This window comes from Spodoptera frugiperda, chromosome 25 (genome assembly GCF_023101765.2).
Source record: "Spodoptera frugiperda isolate SF20-4 chromosome 25, AGI-APGP_CSIRO_Sfru_2.0, whole genome shotgun sequence".
In the NCBI taxonomy this organism is placed as follows: Eukaryota; Metazoa; Arthropoda; class Insecta; order Lepidoptera; family Noctuidae; genus Spodoptera; species Spodoptera frugiperda.
The window spans coordinates 5084139-5103306 of record NC_064236.1 but is presented as its reverse complement, the minus strand read 5'-3'; the positions used below and the strand labels follow the sequence as shown (position 1 = coordinate 5103306).

General features: G+C 35.0%; 1 protein-coding gene across 1 annotated transcript; it reads left to right on the top strand.

Moving 5' to 3' along the window:
* The first annotated feature begins 19 nt into the window (after positions 1-19).
* Positions 20-10034, top strand: LOC126912456 (uncharacterized). The gene is made up of 5 exons (XM_050704582.1): positions 20-464; positions 937-1052; positions 1455-1728; positions 2030-2088; positions 2550-10034. The coding sequence occupies exons 1-5, from the start codon at positions 209-211 to the stop codon at positions 2751-2753; spliced, it is 909 nt and encodes a 302-aa protein (XP_050560539.1). The 5' UTR covers positions 20-208; the 3' UTR covers positions 2754-10034.
* The last annotated feature ends 9134 nt before the right edge of the window (positions 10035-19168 follow it).

The following is a 19168-nucleotide window of genomic DNA, read 5'->3' as shown; positions in this document are numbered from 1 at the left end:
GCAATTCAAATTAGTACAGTATAGTATATTTTGATTCTGCTTATTATACTACTTTATTCCTGAATGCAACGTTAAGTAAAGCATCGGCATCGCGGGCAAACGGTTGTCACGATTTAAGCACCGTATTGGGGAATGCCGTGCAACGCTTAGCGGTTTCGAGGACCGCTTGAAAGTTTGTTTGAAAAGACATATTTATGTATATTTATTTATGACTAAAGTTAATATTTTCTCTCTTTTGTGTGTTAAATCATTGAAGAATTCCGATCTCGCGCCTCTACTACCGCCGCGTGCGCCGAGGCCGCACAAGTCACAAAAGCCGGGACGTCCATTTTTCCCAAAGCCGGCTCTAGGACTTCTAGAGCGCCTTCATCTCGAGCCAGCGCCGAAGCCGTCTAAGGGAAAAGGGGGCAAAGGAAAGAAGTCCAAACCTAAAAACTTCGAAGAAGAAACAACGAAAGAACCCGGTGAGTATAAAACGGATTGCTTTTTTTGAGGGAGGAAAATCATCCGAGTTCTCGCGATAGAGTATCAGACTCTTACTGATTAAAAACCATCTCGTTCCTAATTCTGCTTCGAGCCGGAATCTTGGCAAGGGTTACCTTGCGGCTGTCTACAGCTCCAGTTTAAAAGTGGTTCCTATCTAAAAGATATGGGTACTTTACAATCAGTCCAAGTGTGCTCGTTTGTTAGCCCTTGCAAGCCAGCAAGAAACTCACAATATTGTCTTTTACCGAATATATTATCTTATTTATGTATGGTAAATCTAAAGCTACAATTGCTATCAGATTAAAGTATAATTAACAGCAGTTTTATATTTTTATTGTTTTAGTTACGACCAACCAATTAATGAGATAGCATTAATTCCATCAGAATCGAAACTTTAATGAATTATTATTCAAAACAATATTTGTTTATTTTCTCATTGTATAATTTCAGGACCTATGATAATTATAAAAGGAGACAAGGAGGATACTCCAGCGCTGATGCTGAAGTGCCACCCAGGCACCACAGCGTCTACTGTCACAGCAATTTGCAAACAAATTGCTGAAAAAGTAATTACCCTTTACTTCTAATAATGTGTACTGCACGATTGGCACAGCGACTGGGCAACTGGCCGCTGTGCTACATGTAGCGAGTTCGATTCTTGCACAAACTATTTCTTTGTATAATCCACACATAGTTATTTAGGGTCTATGACACTCACAGCAGAGGAGAAAATCAGTGTGGTGTAACATTGTAAAGCAGTTTCAAGCTTCATCCAAGTTTGATTGCGATATCATTTGATTTAACCAAAGAACACATTTCTTTATTTTGTTTTATTCTAAACAATTACAAAAATCACAAATGATATTTTACTAAGTCTAGTACCATCCGAGATTGAAACCTCGATAGATAACACCTTTCTAGTTACTTAACGTTAAAATTTATTTTTAACCAATAACAATTTGCTGCAGGTCAATTATGTGCCATTGCCACCTCGCAATGCGCATCTAACAGAGAAAAAACCAGAGCGCCCGTTGCAACCGAAACCTCGGTTACCAGGATATGAAAGTCCAAATCTGCCAACTGCCACTAGGGCAGACCCGCCATATATGACAGTACCTGGACCTTCGGGATACCAGCGATATTCAGATGAATTACCTGACGAAGAGGAGGATGAGATCTTTACGATGGTTTACTTCGAGGCCCCCGATGGAGACTGCCAAGATGGGAACGCCTCAGCAGAAGGTAGCTTTTTTCTATGACGTTATTTGGTATCAACATGCATGCATGACATATGCCAGAATTGCAACCAGGCAATAGCAGACTGTCTAACAATCGATTTTGACAAAATCTGCCTCAGTTCAATAGCGAATATTGCAGTTGTAATAATACGGCAAACACAAAGCAAATGTATCTCCAACATGGACATTTGGATTACTGCTGTTAAATTAAAAAATATGCTATTATATGAGAATTGCTACTTCTATACACAATTTGTTTATGTCATATGTTTGAATTCTCTAATTAGAGATGGCTATAATTTCAGGTCACGGTAATGACAACGCCAACAAAGTTCGCACACTTTATGATCTGCTTGAACACATGGTTAGTATAGTTTGTTGCATATATCTCACAGACAAATGGCATGCGATAACATTACATCTTGTAATGTTATCACAATTTTCTTCACAGTGTAAATAGAAAAATGTAGTTAAGTTTTCTATACTTATGTTATTGAGTTCTGTGTTCCTAATAATAAACGACGCCATGTTCATGCATCGAGTATAATTTTGAACTTTATATTATGTAAACATTAAAAACTAATCCAATCAAACGCGAAGTATCCAAAGCTTTTTAGACATATTATATGCACCAATAGTTGTACAATAAAGTACTTGCTTTGTAAGCGTACAGTTAATAAGTAACAGAAAAATATGCATTAGATTTGATGCGATACCAGTGGTACTACCCTTTTATAAATACCTCTCATAACCACACATTCATAATACTTGCATGTCTAAACTATATAGCATACCAAGCTAACATGATTGTACTATAATTTTCAGATCTCTGAATTGGAATGCTTGCAAGCACTCGAGCTCTGCGGCTGGGATATACCGGCGGCTGTCCAGCTATTGAAGACCTCACCAAGCATTAACACAAATCTTTCTCGCTCTAATCGTAACAAAACTTTAAAAACTTTATTAGACACCCACATCATATCACGGCTGAGAAAACTCCAACGAAAGTCACCAGTTACGAAAGTCTAAAAAGAAAAAAAAATCGGCATAACGATTTAGGTTAGATTGATTTTTTTTTTTTCATTCTCACCTAATCGTCATACCGTTACAAGGCAATAGTATTATTTAATTATGGAAGTCTTGCCGTCCTACTGAGAGTCATTTAATGGTTACTTAACCCACTACTTAGAAATGTTTTCCATAGAAAATCGTTACTAAGGAATAGTTTTAAGTACTCATTCAATGTCTCTCTGAGTACGGCAGTTATTAAGTACTTATTAAATGTCAGAGACATTTAATACGGCATTTCATGTTAGTTTCAGTCAGATAAGAAAACTTACATAAGCTAATCACCATCATCAGATGAACTGGAATTACGAAGATGCTTAGCAATCCCTACATGGCTTTAAAGGATTATTAGTTTCGTTAAATATCGGTTCTGTTATTATAAACTGAACTTACTTGCTGTTTCTTAAAGTACAAATTTTATCTTTATAATTTAATCTTCTGATATCATTATCAGTTTAATTTGTGATGATTTCAACATCAAAATCATCAACCTAAGTAGCCACTGCTCTGGCTCTGGCTCCAAGTAGCCACTGCCCACTGGCCTCTTATCGCACGGAGAACGTTTGAGCATTTATCACCAGGCTTGCTCAATGCGGGTTGATTGAGATATATTTACGGTATTATTTTACTATGGTCACTGTTACCTACATATAATATGACATAAAAAGTTGTTCGTTTAATAACTGCAGTCTTCTTAAATAATATACTTAAATACAGTTTTATAGTTCATATAAGAAAGATTGATAATATCTAGCCACTGGTCCTATATTTACATTCAAGTTGTTTCTCAAATTAGCCAGTACATTTTACAGTTTTACTTTCATTCAAACATCAATTATATTTTTTGCAAACTAAAATGTAATAGTTTTGGTATATCTTCAAATTATATTGTATTATGTTTCTGTATTATCGAGTTGATATTAGTTTCACATCAGAAAAACACCAAAGCTTTACAAATATGTGTAGAATATTAATTCAGATACTGTTTGACTACTCATTAGCCTTGAGTTCGCAATAATTAGCCAAAACCCAGAATTCAAGTATTTGTTTACGTTGCCTGCAGTTTTTAAATAAACACTTTGTAAAAATTTAGGTCATATTGTTGAGGTAACATGTTTTCCGTAGAAGGCACTCGAAAGGTACTTCGACTTCTTAAAACCTGAGATCATGCAATATTTCCTTTGAAGACAAGGGTGTGGTTTATTAGTTTAGTAGTAGTTTAGAATAGATTAGTTTTGTTCCTAAGGAAAGTCACTATTCTTCATCTCCGGCTTACCTTAATTGGCTGGCTGGAGTGAACGATGATGAGAAATCGGTCTCCCATCTCTTGCTTGCCTTCATTGGCCAGTTCAGACCATCACAGATGGGGGCCACTATGGTCAATGTCTGACCGGAGCTGCTAACAGCCACTAGGGTTATTGGAGCTCCGGCTCGAAGAAGGAGTAGGAACGGGGTGGTTTTTAGTCAGTAAGAGACTGACGCTCCCTCTCGCCTAACTCGGGGCGAGAGGAGTCTTATGATGATTTTGCCCCCTCAAAAAAAAACACCAACCCGATTGTTTGTGATAGGTGGAATAAGGATAAGTAGGCCAGTGATGCAGGTTGCATACAATTGGAGCAGAACTTTTACTGCAGTTATTTTTTTCCAATTTTGGTAATTTTTCGGTAACTAGTTTCGGTTGTTTCCCGTTTTTAAGCATCTATTGAGGACCACCTGGTTAGAGAGGAAGAAAGATGAAAGGAAAATAATACACTAAAAATACAACACAAACAAAAGTAGTTATTAAGTTACGTTACAATAAAATACATTTCAGAATACTATGCCTTGTACTTTATATGATAATCTCGATATGATGTGACGTGCCATTGGATTTGGATATTCCCTATTGCGACTCCCTAACTACGCTTCGGGTAACCGTAGCGTCGTTCAATCTCGTTTATGACAACAGTACTGCTTTGTAGTACTTAGTCGGTATATGTTTCGACATCAGTATTACAATACTCCTGTCTTAAACATGGTACCGACTCTTCACGATCTTAACAATTACAGAACATGATGATGACTATTAAATTATTACCTTGATGGTATTTAAGTAGGTTGTAAATTAACGCGCTTTATAATGTGAAACTATGAAAAGTATATTAAAATATATCTCTATTTATATTGTATTATATTTTACACTGGTGGACAAATAATTAGGCCATCTGTCGTAGTTTAAGCAACGCTTTGGTACAAATTGGATAAAGCACATTGAAATTATTTTGCTTGTTTCATCAGCATTTTAAAGCCGACCGTGCTAGAGCTTAAACAAAATATCGAAGCGAAGTCATTAATTTTGACTAGATTTAGTATTATGAAGCTAATAGTTTTAGGAAGCTTGTTTAGAGTGGGTAACGCAAGAGCGACTCCTCTTTTGTTGCAGTCATGTAATTGTTCAAAGACTACAAACTGTTCCCTGACAGTAGGGAAAATTATCAATTGGTTTGTTTGCCAAAACTGTGGCAAAAATACTTATAGTATAATATTATTAAAGTTTTATAGAATAGATAAAATTTTATTTAAATTTTAAGAACAGATGGCTCACTTCTTTGTCCACCGGTCTTAGGACGGTGTCTTACTGTTTTTGTTTTATACAGTAGTGTAGTAATACATATCATAGTGTGTCCATATCTTTACATTTCAGCCAGATGTGGACGCACCTTTGGATTCGTATTCTCTGTGATCAAGAAATATCATTAAGTTTATTCTTTATTACTTCTAAATGTACGCTTTGTAGTGAATGTAATGCATTTCACAATCTGAAACTATTATTACTGGCTCTTTCTTTTTTTTTGGCGGATTAATACAGACATTATTTATGATAGTTACGTTCCATGAATTGTCGTGTCAATCCATGATTACAAACTCACCATAAGATTATAGTACTTAGGCGTCCAAAGTGTGAACGACCTTATAGTGCGTCGACATATTAAAATCCCATTTAATGAAACAGTAGTGTACACTTTCCACATCTGCAAGTACATAGAGCTCATCAAGTCGCGTTTGTACCCAATCAATAGTCCTATTTTATTATTATTCTACATGTATTGCTCCATATATCATTCACATTAAAACACAGATATAATTAATGATGATATGAATCGAGTTTTATAGACATTTTCTTTATAATGTGACAATACAATAATACACATAATATATAATGTGATAATGATACATTGTATACGTGCCACAACCACTCAAACTAACTGCAGGTTGCTGTATGGCACAAGAACCATTCTTAACACTCCCTGACTTTCTTTCCTAAACAAAATACGTAATAAAGTTGTTTTAGGTTCACTTACTTATATCTTAGGTTGCGGAGGGTAGACGGTAGTAGCTGCATGTTGTACACGGTCAAATTCAGCGAACTCAGCGCAGACCCAAACCTAGTCGCGAAAAGGCGTAAGATGGAGAGACCAATATCTACCAGAATAAAATCAGAAAGATCATTCTTTGCAGATGAGATATTCATCTGCAATGTCTTGCAAGCTCTAATTGCGTTATATAACAAAGGTAAGTACGCTAGTATAGTTGAGAGTGGATCAATGGATGAGAATGCGTGAGGAAATTGATGAATGTGGATGAAGCGAAAGAGGTATGTCAGAATAGTGTTATTTAGTGGGAGGAAAGCGTGAGGATCAGTATGTTTGTTTATTTAGTAAGTTAAGTCTTATCTCTCTCATCAAATACCAAGTTTTTCAAGACTAGCGTGATCTCTATCGAGTGGTCATTGCTGAGTTCCTGCTGAAAGTCCGTATGAATTGTAGCGAGGCACGGGAACCCTCTGTAACATAATGAGATGGAAAATATCAAGTATTGTGATAGATGTATGTAAGTGGCCGGACAACTGATGTCTGTACGTCTATAGTTTACAAGTTTTGTTTACTTAAAACATAAATAATTCTACCTACATAAAAATCCAATTAGATATTGTTGATTATAGTATGATTACATTTTGAAATTACATTAGTCAAGTCAAATAATTTATTCCAATTAAATCAGTACGTTTGATATTTCAACAAATAAATAAATAAATAATAGTCTGTCAGTCTGTCCGTCAGTGAAGCTAGATGCTAGGTAGATTTGAAGAAATGTTTACAAAACTCGGTTGTCGGTATAATGAGTTACACAAATGATGAACTCGTTTTTTCAAACCAAGTCCTTCTAATAAATGAACATATTCAGTTAACAGAGTCCGATAACGCTGTATTATTATCATCTTATAGAACTAGTTACTATTGCTTAACAACGATGTATCAAACTTAAAGTACAAAATCCAACATTACGCCAATCAATACATTCCATTAATGGTTTTGAAAGAGCAAATAGTTACTTAAATTAGTGCGTTTAAAATCTAATCCATGATCGCTTTATAGTAGTAATTAGAAGCTATATTTTTTACCACAAAATCTTTGTATTTATTATTAGTATGTCGTAGGTGTAATTATTTAGTAGGACACTGCATTTCTATGTATAGAATCTATGAGCGCTTTATTACCTAGGTATTACAGTCTATTTTAAGACATAAGTATCAGTATCTATATCAATATAGATAACTTGATTTCTGGACTATACGCTAAGACGATGACGATACCGCAATTCGCGACGTCATCAAACTACCCCGGACAAAACAAACTGATAAAGACAATTTTAAGACGGGTAAAATCCCATCTAAACTTCGAAACCTTTTTTCACCTTTTGTAAATACATTTCTGTAAATTCATATCTGTAAGTTCTTTGTAATAGATGTTCGTATATAACATTATATTGTTAGCGTGACCCGGAAATGAAGGTAAATGAATGAAGATTTATCTAAATTAAAATTTTCCGAACCAAAATGTACAAAAACGTAATATAGACTTTATTTTCTGTGTATCTGTTGCAGCCAAAGTATATAATGAGCGGTTTGTAGGTATTTAAATTCGAAAAATGTCAATTTGACATTGTGATAAAATGCTCAATTATGCAATGTTTGAAATATTGTATATGAATTGAGCTCTTATTAATGTAGTCTGCTTAAAATCTCGGGAACAAAAGTTGTGATGTTTTGTGTTATATTTCAAACATTTTACAATCAGAATATTATCAGAAAGCTCTCTCGTTTCGTTTTCGTTCAACATAAAGCAAACTCGTACTAAGAGTACAGAAGCGCCTAATGAGAGATACACAATTGCACATATTCCATATTTAAAAACTATTCTTATAAAATTGTTATAGTAACTCAAAATCTTATAAGACGAGAATTCAATTTCAGAATAAAAGACAAACTGAATAATTTCATTATAATTATAATATAATATTAGTATCCAGCCCCAGCATCACATGGGTGCAATGGTGATATATTATGCATGTATTATATATATAAAAAAAACACTCTATGTATTAAAAAAACCGCAACAAAATCCGCTTCGTAGTTTTAAAAATTTAAGCATACAAAGGGACATAGGGACAGAGAAAGCAACATATTTTTATACTATGTAGTGATAAAATGTAACTATTTCGGTCAGATGTGTAATAAAACTATTCATTTCCGAAACTATTAGCTGTGATGATGTTGTAGTGGGTCCAATACTACACTCTTTTATCTCATTTAACCCAAAACGACTATAAAGAGAAATATGTATTTTTGTAACATTGTATGTAAGGTATATTATTTACTTTGGCTGTAACATTACACTAAGTCATCTTTGTTCAAAAAGTACGACTGTTTATGAAACAGTTTAAAGGATGGTCCACCCATTATATCATATTTTAATCTTGTTTTTACAACAAAAATCTTCGACAGGGTTGTTGTATGCTGTGAAGGAGTGAACGCATTTGATGTGTTGAAAATATATTTATTGTATCGTATTGTATTGCAACTGTATTTATGATAGAAATGTATTTCGTGTACGTGTATTTTCTTATCTAAATGTTTAGGAGTAAGATTGAGTCTGATAGCTCCAAGAGCGGACTGACGCGGAGATCACAGACTGATCTTGATAGGAGCTTTCAAAGACGTACATAAATATAAATATATATTTATATCTAGTCAAATATTAAATATATTATTCTATTACATATATATAATATTATGCTTGACACTGTAGGACAGTGTGGTCTATGTTCATATTTGTGAATCCTGACAATAAAATATAAAAACTTGTCTTCACTAATTAATGTTATTGTGTACATGTATCTTCAAGGTGATACCACCTTCTAATTGTATTAGTAATGCTTTAAATATAAAATTAATCAAAGTAGAAAAGAAAAAAAAAAATGAAAAATCTAAAAAAAAAATTACTTGTCTACATATCTTGTAAGATAAATTGTGTTCTATATAAGGAGCTTTAAAAGTATCTGCCACGGCTTAAATGGGGGGTAGTGTTGTGAGTAGTTTTTTTTTGTATAATTATTTTTTTTTTGCATACAAATCTATGTTTATGTTATGAAAGAGCTAACTCTTTCACAGTATTTGTGGTGCGTATTTGTGAACTACTTAATGTAGAGTAGAGTCAGTGTTTAAACATCTTTATGTTCTCAAATTGAATTAACTAGTCCGGGGTAAATGAAGCCGCGGCAGATAAATTTTAGATCACCTTATATTTATAAAAATTGTGACTAAAGTTGTCTTAATGGCTGTGTCGGGGATCTAGCTCCTACATAGCCACTCAGTCCTGGGTTTGATTCCCGAATAGGACATAAGTGTTTTTAGAAGTAAGTAGTTAAAGTCTGAATGAAAGGCGGTTAATTAAACCCCGTGTTTTGGTAACACGTAAACCAAGTCCTGCGCCTCATCTCTTCCCATTGAAGGAATTTGAGTGAGAGGTGGAAGGAAAATATAGTGCATTAGTATTTAGTTATTGGTACTTGTGCACTATATGTTATGTGTTTTGCCATTGGCTGCAATTTGAGACTGGCCGATGTGCTCAAATAGCTAGGAAAGCATAAATATATGAGATAAAAATTGATCTCAAATTTTATTAGATAAATGTAGATAAATTCTACTAAAAAATGGACTAGCATTTGGCTATTGTCAAGTTCTACTTATTAAATTATTATTGCATTGTATATAGGCGCTTTTTGTCTACGAATACGTCGGTATTGTAGGTAATAATACCACGTTCGTATGTTAGCCAATGATAATAATATACATGTTTAATGTTCTTAATGTATTAATTGTCCAGTGTATTTGATTGTAGAATAAAATGTAATGTGGATTAAGTATGTGTTTCTTATTATGTTAAATATTACCTACCTACGTTTAAAAATAGTACTTATTTGTACATCAATACGGTAGAGATCATTGTAATATATTTTTTTAGAGAAACTATCCAATAGCGTGATGTTTTCAGTTGTATGCACTTCTGTATTGTCTGTCAAAGTATAATTTACTACCATTTTTACGATTTATGCTTATGTAAGCCGTTGTGGGAGGCCTATGTTCAGCAGTGGACGTCGTATGACTTATTTGATGATAATGATTTTTACAATAGCCCATTAGAATCATTTTTTGTTTGTTTATGATATTTTATACATACTTAGGTACTAATCAGTAAATTAGTCAAGTCAGTAACCTTAGTATGAGTTTTTTTTTACTTCTATCATTCTCATTTCGATTACTTTATACGTAAATCAAACTCGTTCTAAAGGTTACAGATTTTAGGACAGAAATTTTGGTCTTAAATGTATTATAACTGAGCTGTTTCCACGACAATTGTTTAACAATCTGCCGACTGTAGGTAATAGGTAGTACTGAAAGAATTTCCAGCTACATTAAGCGACATGTAATTCTGTCCATCTGTCCAAACAAGCACCACCTGGTCATAAAACAGGTCTAATTTTAGAAACAGAATATTTTCGCAACTGTCACCTACATTCTGTGAAACTGTAGACTTTATTGTCTACCAAACCGTTTAAATTAGGTAACTATTATAAGACAAAAGGTTTTGCATTTCTTACATACAAACTATTATTATCGATTAGGAAATTAACATCCGAAGACCGTGTCAGTCTCGACTATACGCGTCATATACATATAACTACGAGGGTTTAGTAACACTGTAATTGTTGGCCTATTACATCTGAAATATTTTACCAATCCCTAATACTAATCGTAAAAATATCATTTTCTTTATCATCGTCATTGTTACTGTATACCAGTGGATGTACACTGGTTAACAAAGGCCTTCTTCAAAAGACATTTGCTATAATCTCCATACCTTGAAGGTTCCTAGATTGGAAATCGCAATTAGGCTACTGATAAATTTGAAGATATTGCTCTCAAACCGTAATCGTAGTTTTAGATCCCGATAATGGCACCTAAGTGTTTTATCTTACTATTTAATTACACAGTTGCTAATTACTACCCATTTCTATCTATCTAGGTAGTAGTTAAGTACCACGGTACATAACACGAGGTGACACGAGTACCAAAGCCGTCGCCAAACAGTTCCATGGCTAAACTAGGGCGCGCCTTCATTATGTAAAACGTATAAAGACGGGCGGCCCTGTTGCCTACATTTCAAATAAAAAGATATAGGTCACTGCTATCGAGGCGCGGGGCTGAGTGGCGGTGGAGGCGACAGTAATGACTCCATTCCAGGGTTGAGAAACGTTTCGGATATGGATATGAATTCAGATATAAACGATAGGTATTTTATGTCAATTACTAGGGAAACGGAGGTTTTTAGTCAGCAAGTCTGATTTTGCTCTCCCTTCCACGCAGGGTGAATGGAGTCGTCTGGTGATTTTTTTCCCGCACACAAAAATGTTACAATATAAGTACCTAAAATTTTAACACGTCACCATTTTATTAGAGTCAGTTACAAAAAACCGATATTATCGGACCACTGCCACAGAATGCCATTGCGAGGAATTATCGAAGCAACTTCAGAGTTGACAGTTTCATTTAAAGTTTAGAAAAGGTATCTTAGTAGAAGCGAGTTTATTCTCTTGTGGTCTTTTGAAGAAAGAACCACACAATTGTGAGTGGTCCTGTTCCGACGACAGTCACGTATGAGTCAGTTCATATTAATTTCGACTAATGAATGACACTTAATGATTTGATTAATGGTACTTGCCAAAGTATCATTTGGTTAGGACGTACAAATATTCAACCACTAGGCAGCTACAGAAAACATTAGGTACATACCTAACATACACATACTAAACATTATTTTAATTTTCCTGTCCTCATCCCAAGATATTGGGACCGGTTTCTATTATATCTTAACTGATGTCATCCTAATTAAAAACTTCTTTTACATATTATTTATATCGTGCTGCATTCAGTGTTCCTTTTCTTCTTCCTTATCGCTTATTCGCATTTCACACATAACTCCGTTATTAGGTAGTCTTCGATTTGAGTCCTATCTATTTGACCAAAATAGTTTACGCAAATACTTACCTCATTGGTCTAATAACAACCACAACAGTCGTCAGAACAGAAATAAACTTAAAAAAAAAAACATGTGTAAAGGAGATTCTCCACTTCATTATTTCTGATATCCGAAACATTAGATTTCGGTTACGGTTCTCCCGAACATCCTTAGTTCCATTCCACGCCGACGCTGCGCTTCCACTTGCGCGGATCATCCGCCGCCTGATAACCATTGACCTAGTTGTCGAGCGGTGCTGGGACCTCGTTTCTAGTCCACACTTGCAACTGGGACTCGACATGCCTATACCATGATTTAGATGGTTATATTGTCGCTCCAGATATAGCGCTGTTGTTAGAACTGATTGCGAGATGCAGAGCATTGTGTTATATGTGTTGTTGTCTGTAAAATGAAAATCCTGCACTGCTACCATAAATCACAATGTGTTTTATAGTATTTTAGTCTAAGAAAAAATATTATAATAGATTTGTAGGTAGAGCGTGTGGGATTATTAGGTAAATAGGTAGAGAGGGTTATTATTTATAGGTTCAAAGTTGTTTAGTGTAAAGTTATTTACAGGACTGATGATGACCACTGGTTTTAATGAGTCAGGAATCTCACTCGCTACCTTGTCTTTCTTCTAAAAGCCTTTTAAATATCTCTGCCTGAAACGAAAAAAAAGGTCTGACGCAAACTCTTGTTAGTTGGCTTCTGATCTGCCTATGAAAAATCAACAATGTTCAGTCATTTTAAACTGACATCGTCACTAACACTATCATTAAACTTGAGACAGGATATTTACCATGTTTATTTTCAGTCATCAGTTAAGTTCTTTCCTTCTCTAATCCATGACATACCTATATTTTATATCGATAACGAACATGGACGTTTCAAATCAATACCCCTGTACCAACATACCTACTTATACCAGGTTAGGTGCCCATGTCCCAACATAAAGTTAGAGGAATACCTACCTCCAAAATTCAGTTCCATCAATTTAATATTTCAACTCCTAAACTAAGTTTGCAACTTGGTACAAAAGGCTTTATATACCGCAGTAAATAGGCCGCAGAGGTCTGATATATAAGACTGTGAAAGCATAGCAGTTTCGTGGCACGTTGAAAACAACTCGAGGTCAGTAATTTGGAGCATACGAGTAGGAATTGGGTCAATGGAAGTGGCTCGTAGGTTGGGGCGCCGAGAGGGCGGCTCCCTCACTCCTCACAGCGCTGGGGCCTCGCTCCGAGGTACTAAGTACTCTTAGAGGCATGTGATCATTATTTATTAGGTTTCACACGTACGACGTATATATTTTGGTATTTTATATGTACGTAAGTGTTTTTTGATGACAACGGTGTACATATGTATAAACAATGTTGATATTTTTACCTATTATGTTTTCTATAAGATACGTCGCATTGACCATAGGATTTATAAGTCAAAGCTTCCACGAGTAAACTACCTACCTTTCTTATGATGTACAAATTCTAGTGAAAAGATAGCCTTGTTAGGCTCTACGAAACTGTACCTTGTTGTATTAGGATCAATTCTAGGAAGGTTTTTAAATTCTCGCAAAGAGTAACCCCAGCCTGAATCTAATAACCGAATTTAGGCGGCCTAGAAGGCGGTAGGTGAAATGGACAGGCAATAGGCGTAGGCGTCATGTTAAACTAACACGTTTTGGTATGCCTAATACCATAAATAACCAAGTTTCTTGTAAAATATATCCGATTATTAAAGAACAATATACCATTTTTACGGGAGGAATATCATCCAGTGTCTTCTCCGAGAGGGAGTGTCACTCTTTGTGACTAATAACACTCCATTCTTACTCCTGCTTTTCGAGTCGGAACCCGCTAGGCAGTCCGACATAATTCCGGGAAAACAATAATAGCTCATGTTAAAGGCCAATTAAACGCCGAGTTTCCCCGGAGTAATAGTTAATTGGCGCCCCCTGGTGACCATTAACATCATAACTACTTATATAATTACTCTTATATAGACCGGGACACGATTATCTACTATCTACCCACAAGTGTAATTGATATACTAACGTAATGTTGAGAATTAAGGGAACAAGATGTAGAACAAAAATATAAAAAATAAGACGTTCCTTTCCAAGAAACAATTTGGCTTACCTATAATATCTTTTTTAGTACATACATACTACTTATTCTGAAAATCTATTCCAAGTAACTATCGGTATAATTCTAAATGACTAGGTCTATGTGATATCAATAACTGCGTTCTCTCAGGCTAAAGAACAAATATTCTTATAAGACCAAGTTAAAAGTGATTCGAACGTGGTATTGATTAGGTATCTGTCTTTCATGAAAGTTAACCTATGACCCATCATTTGAGTAGATAGGAAAAACATTAAGCTTTGGACCTTGGTGTACCTTAAGTACAATAAGTACTTAGGTACACAAAAACTTAGGATGGCATTTAGGTACTATAAAAGTCGGTCAGTCTAGATATTGTGATTAATTCGCTACGCAGGTCCGAAAATAAAAATATAGTTACCTATATTGATAGGCTATATAGATACAGGTACTACCAATGGGTAACGAGACATATGGCATCATTAAAAACCACAATTATAAACAGAATTACTTATTTATTAGTATCTTTATTTAGTCTTCCTTAAAAAGTACATCGCATTGTATTTCTCGTTCCGCTTGGCGTGTGGTTCCGTAGTTTGCCTTAGGGATAAGCCGTCATTTCCACGGTTTAACCAAACTGGGTCACCGCAGAAAATCCTCAAACCAATCCGTTTAAGTGGTTCCGCTATATCTACGAGTATACTTATATTTCAGCCCCTTGTTTTAAATATAGACGCTTAAACGTGGTACATTGGTGTTTTATGAGATTGTTATTTATTTTATCATGTCTTTCTGAAACTGTAGCGTTGTTGGAGCTGTTGGCCCTATATTACCTAATAAAAATCATATTATTTAGTTAAGTATGTTATAGATTACAGTAGGTTCTTAACTTAATTATATTAAAAAAAATGGTTACGAGGTTTCTATACGAAACGGCTTTAAGTGTTATGTAGGTACCTACCTAAAATTTTACCCGAAATGATATGGAAAAATATTTTCTAGAGAAATCTTCTTCTAATACGATTACAATAACAAATTCTGGACCACGCAATAGTTCGAAATGTATTTAAATTATGTGTTCCAGTCATACATGATGCAATTGAATTTTAACACGTGCATCAGTATAGTATTGAGATACGAATTCTATTAAAGTTGACCCGATTTTCACAGAGTTCGTATTTGTCTTTGTTAGATCGATTGGCATCGGTCTTCGCTAGACTAAGCTGTCAAAGCAGCGACTAGATTGTTTTTGCCCCTATTCAAAGTTAATAAGAAGACTAACATGTAAATGAGACTATAGTACTAGATGTACGGGCATAAGACGAAAATTTATGGTTTGGGAGTAATATAACTAACACAAACTCTGTTGGCTTTGGATACCTTCATTAAAAACTGGCTAACTACCTATAAAATTTCCCTTTATGTGCCTACTCCATATTTGAATTTTATCCATCTATTCCTCTACATCACACTATAGTAATATTCTTATATTAGTGTAGTCAATCACGTTGAAACTACTGAACGAATTTTGATAAAATAGGCTGAGTTGGATGATGATACTTACGGATTTTTATACCACATGAATGTGGGCGAAGCTAGACCTTAATAAGCCTACAGAATACCGAAACCCGAATGACCAATTAAAACTATAATTTACATCACTATTCTTTACAATTTTTTATTAATCAACATATTTCCTAAGCAACACTATCTTGCCTATTCCATTTACACAACTTTATGCTTGGTCGGTAAAAGGCAAGTACCTACCTATCTAATTTTCTTTACAACATCAGCATCGATGGCGTTTACTCCGACCTCATGGCATCATGTAAGTACATCAATAGTGACGTAAGCCCGGCCCATGGGGTTTCGTAACATGGAAAGTGCTGCGTTGCTAATCGAAATGAACCTGCAGTATTTGTAAAGAATGGGAGCGTAGAAAGTATGGTGGGTAGGTACTTAAATCTAATTAGAAAACAAACATTGTCAAAAATGTTGCATTGGAAAGCGTGAGTCGATGATTTATTGCTTATTTTGAAAATGTAATGTGGTGTTGTCACGTCTTTTGTGTGTGGAAGGGATAGATAGAGTTATATTTTATGAAGGTACTATCAAAGCAAAGTGCCTAGTTGCATGTTTTGTGCAGTAGCCAAAGTTCGATCCAAAGGGCATAATAACAATTTCTCTGGGGACAATGGTACCAATCTATTCGAAACAAATGAACTATATCCATACAATATTCAAATCTTTTCATAAACTGTACCTAGATGTCAATCGTTTTTCTTTGCGTATGTAGGTAATAAAAACGTATTTTCTTTCTTTCTTTCTACACCTAAGCTAAATTTAATACATATTATATTATGAAAAAATTAAACATTTTTTTATAGTTTTCTACCTACTTACTGAGAAACATTTATAAAATGTTTTCTAAAATTCTTTCACCGTTATGAAGCTGCATCGTTACAAGTAACATAGGCTACATAATGTTTAATGTTAGTCTTCTAACCTATTTTTACCCTCCGACCAGGAGTAGAAATTGTTCTACACTACGCTAATAAATTGTATTGTTATTAATTAAATTACGCAAGAAAACAATGACTATCTATATAATTAAATGTAAGTTATAAGGGAGTGGTTTTCAGCACGTGACGTCATTCTCATCAATTTTCATGTCATTTTTCTATTGAGTAAACAATGCCAAGAAAACTGCATGATTAATAACATTATAGCAAAGTTGCGGACTTTCATCTGAAGCCATGTGGGAAATTTATAGGAAACTAGTTGAAGAACTAATATCAATATTGATGTAAAGAAGACAAGAAAACTTTCAAAGGGAGAGTGGAAATATTTTTTAATGGGATAAGTTCCGTGGTAAACGATCAGGTGGATCACCTGATGGTAAGCAATCGGCGCCATCCATTAAAACATTACAAGTGTGTTTCCTGCCTTTTGGGAGTTAGGAATTTAAGGATTTTTGAGGATTCGGGGATTGGTAAGACTGAGGACGGGGAGTAATTGGGCTTCCAGTAACCTCACTCACTCAATGAAACACGACGCAAGCGTTGCTTGACATCGGTTTTCTGTGAGGTCGGAGGTATCACTCCGGTTGAGCCCATCCGTTCGTACCGAAGCATGACTCTTCCACACTTTAAATAATACTTATTACAAGATACCTACACATAAGTTACTTCACTTTTCATCAATTACGAGTCATAATGTATAGGTAAAATTGATGCAAAGTGGGAGCTACATTGAATTAGTACGTTTTTGTCTACATCTTTGCGGATTACTAAAACACGTAAAATTATTGTTCTGTTCCTAGAATACTTCTTCAAATCCGGGAATCTCTTCTTCTGTTTACCCCTCTTTCTTAAAGCTGGCTCTATATTGTGTCGTCTTATCATCTTACCTAGTAGCCCAGATGTATCTACATATTTTATCATACAAAGTTAAACGTACCTGTGTCAGTAACAGGGGTTTAACTTAACCCTGTTCACAACTGGCTTTGCAACTTCATCCAAAGGGTTTAAGTTGTTCTTGCGAGTTTGTGACCTTGATAAATAGGTATAGAATAATTAGTCACAGATACTTACATATTATTTAACAAGTTAAAAGTACAGACAGGCTGATAGTCTGTGCCCTCCTTGTTTTTATAACAATAATCACAATATAGTTCCTAGGAGCCACAATGAATGAAAAAGCCGTTACCATTAACGGATTAACTACAATAGAATAGACCCCCAGAAACTCTATTCAAATAATATTTAAAAAACTAAACGAAAGGTCAACCGTTGACGAGCCAAAACTACGGTAGGGTTGTGGTCTGGTCGCAAATCGAAGTACCCTATCTCAAATTAATAGACTTTCAACTTTATGTCCTTTGTAATAGAGTTTTGAAATAGGGGAGCTTGATATGCCGTCCATATATTAGAGTCAGGGGGTCATTGAAATACTCGTTTCCTTTTTTCAAGTGATCAAGTCGCCCTAGTTAACGGACAAAGAATTGTCGCATTGCTGTGAAACGACTGCTGCCGGCCTATGAGACACGTTCCTTATTGACTGGCCGAAGGAAGATAGTCATTGTTACCTTTATACTTACTGTTGTAATATTGTTAGTACCAAGTCAGTCTCAGATGCAGAAGGATTATCCTTTAGCTACTTTCATCCCAATCAAGGTCTGATTAATAATTGGGAATAAGTATAATATTTATTTATTTATTTTTTACTTTTAATGGGTCGACGTTTTGCCGCTATCTCACCTGATGGTAAGTGATGATGCGGCCTACGGTGGAACACGTCTGCCCATAAGCAACCTATTCACTCATGTATAATTATACCCAGTTTTAAGTCTGTAGGAGTCTGTCACGCTTTTAACCTAGTCCTGGACGGAAGAAATGATTTCATGATTTTCCAGCCATACAAAAATGGGTAAGTACGAGTCTATATGGTGACACTGGCAGGACTGAACGGCATACCCCTAGAACACTTTCTTGTCACTCCTCCGGTACTGCAGCTGTCAATATGCACTTCTGATTACTTACCATCAGGTCGTACTCTTAGCTTCATACCATTACCCTAATCCCATCAAAATCAGGGTAAACTTATTGGAAAAACTTTTATTCCATAGGACTGTTTCTAAGTTATGGTATAGGTAAGAAATCCATAACATATTATGACTGCTTTCGGTGTGGATGTAGATACATCATTTTATCATACCTTTCATTATTAAAGATTAATTACTTTCCCAACTTCAACTGCCGCCATGCTTCTCACATATCATTTACGATTTTTAATGTAACGTAATCATGTTGTTGATAAACCACAACCTTTTTTTATTTATAGGGCTTTATCTCTTAGAGACCACCTTGCTCAATAA

Excerpts from the sequence above, each read along its gene's own strand:
- LOC126912456 (XM_050704582.1), top strand. The coding sequence starts at position 209 with ATGACTAAAGTTAATATTTTCTCTCTTTTGTGTGTTAAATCATTGAAG. Across the intron at positions 465-936 it reads AGAAACAACGAAAGAACCCG|GACCTATGATAATTATAAAA; the intron begins GTGAGTATAAAA and ends GTATAATTTCAG. Across the intron at positions 2,089-2,549 it reads ATGATCTGCTTGAACACATG|ATCTCTGAATTGGAATGCTT; the intron begins GTTAGTATAGTT and ends TATAATTTTCAG.